Raw genomic sequence first — 6,757 nt, 5'->3', positions numbered from 1 at the left:
GAGAGGTAAATCAAACAAGTGAAGAGACGTAAAACAAACAAGCAAAGAGACGTAAATCAAACAAGCAAAGAGACGTAAAACAAACAATCAAAGAGACGTAAATCAAACAAGCAAAGAGACGTAAAACAAACAAGCGAAGAGACGTAAAACAAACAAGCGAAGAGACGTAAAACAAACAAGCGAAGAGACGTAAAACAAACAAGAAAATAGACGTAAATCAAACAAGCAAAGAGACGTAAATCAAACAAGCAAAGAAACGTAAATCAAACAAGCGAAGAGACGTAAATCAAACAAGCGAAGAGACGTAAATCAAACAAGCAAAGAGACGTAAAACAAACAAGCGAAGAGACGTAAATCAAACAAGTGAAGAGACGTAAAACAAACAAGCAAAGGGACGTAAATCAAACAAGTGAAGAGACGTAAATCAAACAAGCGAAGAGACGTAAAACAAACAAGCAAAGAGACGTAAAACAAACAAGCGAAGAGACGTAAAACAAACAAGCAAAGAGACGTAAATCAAACAAGCAAAGAGACGTAAACCAAACAAGTGAAGAGACGTAAAACAAACAAGCGAAGAGATGTAAAACAAACAAACAAAGAGACGTAAAACAAACAAGCGAAGAGACGGAAAACAAACAAGCGAAGAGACGTAAAACAAACGAGCGAAGAGACGTAAATCAAACAAGCGAAGAGACATAAATCAAACAAGCGAAGAGAGGTAAAACAAACAAGCGAAGAGATGTAAAACAAACAAGCGAAGAGACGTAAATCAAACAAGCGAAGAGACGTAAAACAAAAAAGCAAAGAGATGTAAAACAAACAAGCGAAGAGACGTAAAACAAACAAGCGAAGAGACGTAAAACAAACAAGCGAAGAGACGTAAAACAAACAAGCAAAGAGATGTAAATCAAACAAGCGAAGAGACGTAAACCAAACAAGTGAAGAGACATAAATCAAACAAGCGAAGAGAGGTAAAACAAACAAGCGAAGAGATGTAAAACAAACAAGCGAAGAGACGTAAATCAAACAAGCGAAGAGACGTAAAACAAAAAAGCAAAGAGATGTAAAACAAACAAGCGAAGAGACGTAAAACAAACAAGCGAAGAGACGTAAAACAAACAAGCGAAGAGACGTAAAACAAACAAGCAAAGAGATGTAAATCAAACAAGCGAAGAGACGTAAACCAAACAAGTGAAGAGACGTAAAACAAACAAGCGAAGAGATGTAAAACAAACAAGCAAAGAGATGTAAAACAAACAAGCGAAGAGACGTAAAACAAACGAGCGAAGAGACGTAAATCAAACAAGCGAAGAGACGTAAATCAAACAAGCGAAGAGACGTAAAACAAACAAGCGAAGAGACGTAAAACAAACAAGCGAAGAGACGTAAAACAAACAAGCAAAAGTATTTAAGATTTGAAAATGACATATGCTATTCTGACGTAAAACAAACACATAAAAAACAAATTAATTAGAGTTTTCCTCCCTTCTGGAAGACTGAATATCACAGTTTGTAAATGGAATATGGACCGCATACAATTTTTAGAAACTCTAATCAAACAGAAATCGTAACACTTTATATTCTTCGGGAATTTAGCATGAATTTTTCGCAGTGGATAATTTGCCTAATTTGATCCGTCACAACAATGTGGTGATATTTATCATGTTTTTAATGCATTTCTGTCATATTTTTATTTTACATTCTACCACGATTTTTGCAAAGATCAAAGGAATGCCGCGGTCATTATTATACGATATACCTTCATACATATTATAAACTTATTATGAGAAAATTTATACACATCTCTCTTGCATTTCGAGTTTTGCTAGCGCAACCATAAAGTCGATGATTGATAATTTCATTCAAATTGTAAAATAAATTCAGTATAACTCAATCGTCTGCATTCCGAGTGCGATACAGATGTAAACATGGCGATGCACAGACAAGTTTTTGTGGAACTGTATTCAAAGCAATTGATATGATCCGTTAACACCAAACAAAATACTTTGAACTACTTTTTCAAAATAGATTTAGGTTACCCATACCATTTCACCCTTTTCATCAGCAAAAAAAAGTAGGCTGTTTCGGAAACTGCCATGACGTCACAATGACCTAATTAGTAGCTATATAGAATAACGATCGGCTGTATATTTCTGAGCCGTAGTAGAATAGAAATAAAGTTCATGTTTTCGTGTATGTTGCAGGATAACTCCATTGGTCTCGAAATAATTTTTGAAATATAAAAACCTCAGCTTTTATATATCAAAACATTTCTGGACCTCGGAGGCTATCCTGCAATAAACGCAATCTTCATTTCTTCAATACCAATCTGCATTATTGTTATGTTTAATTAAAAAATTCTTACATTTTTCAAATACAAAACGGGATATTTGCAAACGTTTTATACATGCACAAACAGCTCATAAAAAGATGATAATTTGAATTTGATATATATGTTCTTAAATCATTAATCTCCTCTTGTCAGAATTTGTATAAGTTTCTCCCAGAAATCATCATATGCACAAGATTCTTCAGGATATTCAAGATAGCAGTTTTTCTTCACCAGATCCATAATTTTACTCGGATACCCACCGTTGTAAACTTCCGGTAGGAGAATCAGAATGACAAAATCCAGACGTCCACGGTCTTTGATCCCCTCCACTTTGGCCATATTCAATTCATAGTCACGCCACTTTGAATTTAAATACCTTTTAGAAACGATGCAAATTGCTCTTCTACTTTCATGAAGACCATTCATAATGCAGTCCGATTTTGATGTCCCAGGTAGATAATCTCTGTCTCTCACTAAAAGACGAATACTTGAGTTGGACTCCAGACGTGGCATCACGTCTTTTAAAACAAATGTCCGTTCAGTGCTTGCGTACGAAAGAAATGCGTCATAATCATATGTAATACTAGTGGAGGTATGGCTGTTCAAACGGTCTCGAAATCGAAGTTTCTGTTTTGATTTGTGAACAAGGTAGCGAATTTTCCATTTGTTTTTCACCAGCAGAACTCCAATAATCGAACTTGAAAAAACTGCCGAAAAGACAGAGACCACTATATACCAAATCATGAAAGATCTGCAATCCCTCTCCATAGAGGACACAGACACATCTAAATTCTTAAATGAAAATTTCAATTTGTTTTCATAGCAAATGTAATTCCTGATATTTATGAAGTGATCTTTATTATTTTGCACCCACATCAAGAAGTCTTTATTTTCACAAGAGCATTCCAAATGGTTTCCAGATAAGTCAACACTTAGATTAGATGTTTGGAATGTTGTCTTCAATTGGTTGCGAGAACCTTCTTCGATGGTTCGTAATCTATTTTCAGCTAAGTCTAAAAGTATCAATTTATTGAAATGATACATATTGACCGTCCATTTTGATATTTGATTATTGCTTATGTTTAAATACATTAGTTTAGGAGCATTTCGAAAAATATTTGAAGGTAATGATGAAATCTTACAGAAGGATAAATCCAAGTTTTCCAAACTAATTAGAGATTGAAATGTTTGTCCTTCAATATCCTTTTCAAGTGCTTTTCCAATTTCGTTAAAGGACAGATTTAACTTTCTCATTTTCTGTCCATCTCTGAGTATAGGTGGATTAAAATGTGCACAGAAATTGTTGGACATGTCCATTTCTATGAGAGTATTGTTTGGTGCATGAACTGGGCCTTTCCATGAAAAAATAAAATTGTTTTGGAAATAAAGATATTTCAAACTTGGGCCATGAATTGAAAATTCGGGAATGTCTAAGTACATCTTACTGTCATGAGCATGGATTTCTTCAAGTTGCCCAGGTAGGTTAATCGTCCAATTCAACTTTTCAAATTTTATGAAGTTTTTCTCATTAAACCCAGGTGAGTGGTATTTGGGACATGTGAATACCTTGTCATCCCTTGATTCAGATTTTTCTCTACATGTGTCAAATACCGAATATGGAAATAATGGTGAATGTTTCAGATAGCTGATGTTATAAACTTTAAGATTTCTTAGATATGACATTTCTAAAAGATAATTACCAATGGTCATTTTATTTTCAGCTACTGATAATTTCTGTAGCGTCTTAGGAAAATTGCGAAGCACACCTTCTTCAAAAATTTCCAATCGATTACTAGCCACAGATATTTCTGTAATATTTGTGTCTTTAAGGTGAATAAGATGATGACATTTGATCTCCGTTCCAACCCCCATCATACAGTTGATTCCATTTAACTGTAAAGTTTTTATCTGCGTTTTGTTTAAATCAATCGTGATGTTCGGCAAAGACGCAAAACCGAGTTGACGATTATAAGATACGTTTAGATGCTCTAAATTAGGCAATACACTAAATGAACCTTCATCAATATCCCGGATACTGCAATTGGAAATATCTAACACCTTTAGAAATGGGAGATTTTCAAACGTGTCGTATCGTACATAAAAAAGGTTACAAAATCCCGACATTCCTGATAAATCCAATACTTTCAAATGCTGTAGATCTGTAAATCTTTCTCCGAACGTTACATTTTTGGGTCCATCAATTCTGAGAATCGAAAGAGAGCGAAGTTCTGCAAAAACATGCCCAGGTATTACATTTATCTTCATATCTTTATCATTCCATTTCATGTTTAATGTCTCCAAGGATGTTAAATGTTCAAACATTCCTTCATAATAGCTATCCGTTTTTATAAGGTTTCCTTCTAGATTTAAGAAAAGAAGTTTAGTTAGATTCCTAAATGGATATCCAGATAAATTTTGTATGTCATTCCAAGATATATCTAGATATGTGAGACGCTTTGGCAATCCATTTGATTGAATACTTTGAATTTGATTCTGACTAAGGTCTATCCAAATCACGTTTGTTTCGAATTTTGGAATTTCTTCTAAACGTCTTTTCCTACAATTCACTTCTGTACCTTGTTCCAGTCGATTACACGCACATGTTGCATTATTGAAATGACATGGCTCCATATCACTGATTCCATCATACATCTGAGCTAATCCAAAACTAAGAAATATCAATACTCGGTACATAATTCCGTACTTCGTGGTTGTCTTCATTCTAATGAACATCGGCCAAACGATAAGGAAGTTTTGAGTAAGAGTTTGTTTAAGTGGTTTAGTACTTGTAACACGATCTCTGTGTATAATTTCATCTGAACGTTTCTACTTTAAACTGTAGTATCAATATTGTGTTGTACTTACAGCAGTATCTGAATGTATGTATGCTGTAGTATTTTGTGTGCTGGGGTCTGTTACATTGTTAGAACATATCATTTCCCTGTATATTATTCACTGCTGAATGATACTGTTTTGTAACAGTCCTCGTTACAATAAGTTAATAGTTAATATATCATTTGGGGTATATCTTATGCTATATTATACATTATCGAAAATCATAATATCATCTTTCGGATCTGTTTATATATTTGTCAATTCATGAAAATTCTTAATGGAGATCTACATTGCATATATATATATATATATAATTCATGAGTAGGATACAGACATTTACGTAGAATAAAGTATTGTTTTCAAATACTTTAAAACTTTGGATTTGCAAAGGTTCGAGAAATTTTAGATGCATAATAAAAATGTCTAATACGGTAGGGGAAGGGGAATTCTTGCAGAAAGTCTGACGTCTGACGCAACTATGGACGAGGAGAAAGATAAATTGTGGGAGAATGAGCTGTTAGATGTGACGGATCTCAAGAGTATAATGAACTCTATGCATGTTTGGTGCTATATATTTTGGCCTCAATATATAATGATAATAATAATCTGAATATGATAATAATAATTTGAATATTTTGACATTCAATAAAAGACAGTTAAAGACAGCACAAGGAGTAAATCCTAAAATGTGGGCAAATTTCAAATGTCCAGAGCGCTATATACGATTTATGCTGAACACAGGAAGTCCGCTGCTGTCTGCAAGGTGGATGACCTATTTCATCTGCTAACTAATATACTTCAGCAATGTCAATCATTTTGCATTCTAAGGTCTCAAGCCTGTTCCAAGGATATCAGTATCAGTCTATTTTCCTCATTCATAAGATACTTACAGGCTATCTAAATATTACCCACTCATAATGGATCGCCATGTTTGTGTTTGAGTATAAATCATTTTGACGATCCTACTGAGTAGAGAGTCCAATAAATGTGTCTGCCACCTAAATTTCAAAACATTTCATTGAAATCTCATGATCAAAATGTTACAGATTAATTAATGGTGAAAAAGTAAAAACTTAAAATGCATGCGCACTCAAATATGATTTAGCACCTATGATTTACATCAGATTCACATCACTCATCAGGCATTGTATTTGTAAAACTATAGCGAAATTGTTATCTTATTTTACCCTTTAATTGGAATGTTATGTGCATTTCAGTGCCCCCCCCCCCCCAAAAAAAAACCTGACAGAGAAGCAATGCACGTGTATATAGGCACGTTTGTTTATGTCATACACCGGGCATCTGTAACACATATCTACAGTATAAATGCCAAAATGTTTACATCATATGTAAGAAAGTATATTATATATATTATATTAAAATTGTCCAATCAGAATTTAGCACACGTATATGCCAATAATGTTGACAAAGCAAATCGTAAAGCGTGCCAAGATGCATATATAACACAAATTCCAAGAGCTTTTGATGAAAAACAAAAACATCATGATCATTCAAAGATTGGATGTTCGAACGATTAAGCCCGTTCTTGCGCATGCACGTTAGCATAATTCATTACATTCGTCTATAAAT

The 6,757-nt window shown here is 33.9% G+C and overlaps 1 protein-coding gene across 1 annotated transcript; it reads right to left on the bottom strand.

The window, feature by feature from the left end:
* Positions 1-2,330: 2,330 nt before the first annotated feature.
* Positions 2,331-5,040, bottom strand: LOC130053383 (toll-like receptor 4). Its single transcript, XM_056160534.1, has one exon. The coding sequence runs from the start codon at positions 5,024-5,026 to the stop codon at positions 2,468-2,470; it is 2,559 nt and encodes an 852-aa protein (XP_056016509.1). The 5' UTR covers positions 5,027-5,040; the 3' UTR covers positions 2,331-2,467.
* Positions 5,041-6,757: the final 1,717 nt, after the last annotated feature.

Source organism: Ostrea edulis, chromosome 3 (genome assembly GCF_947568905.1).
Source record: "Ostrea edulis chromosome 3, xbOstEdul1.1, whole genome shotgun sequence".
NCBI classification, from domain to species: Eukaryota; Metazoa; Mollusca; class Bivalvia; order Ostreida; family Ostreidae; genus Ostrea; species Ostrea edulis.
Note: the sequence above shows the minus strand (reverse complement) of the source record. Positions and strands in the feature narration are given on the sequence as shown.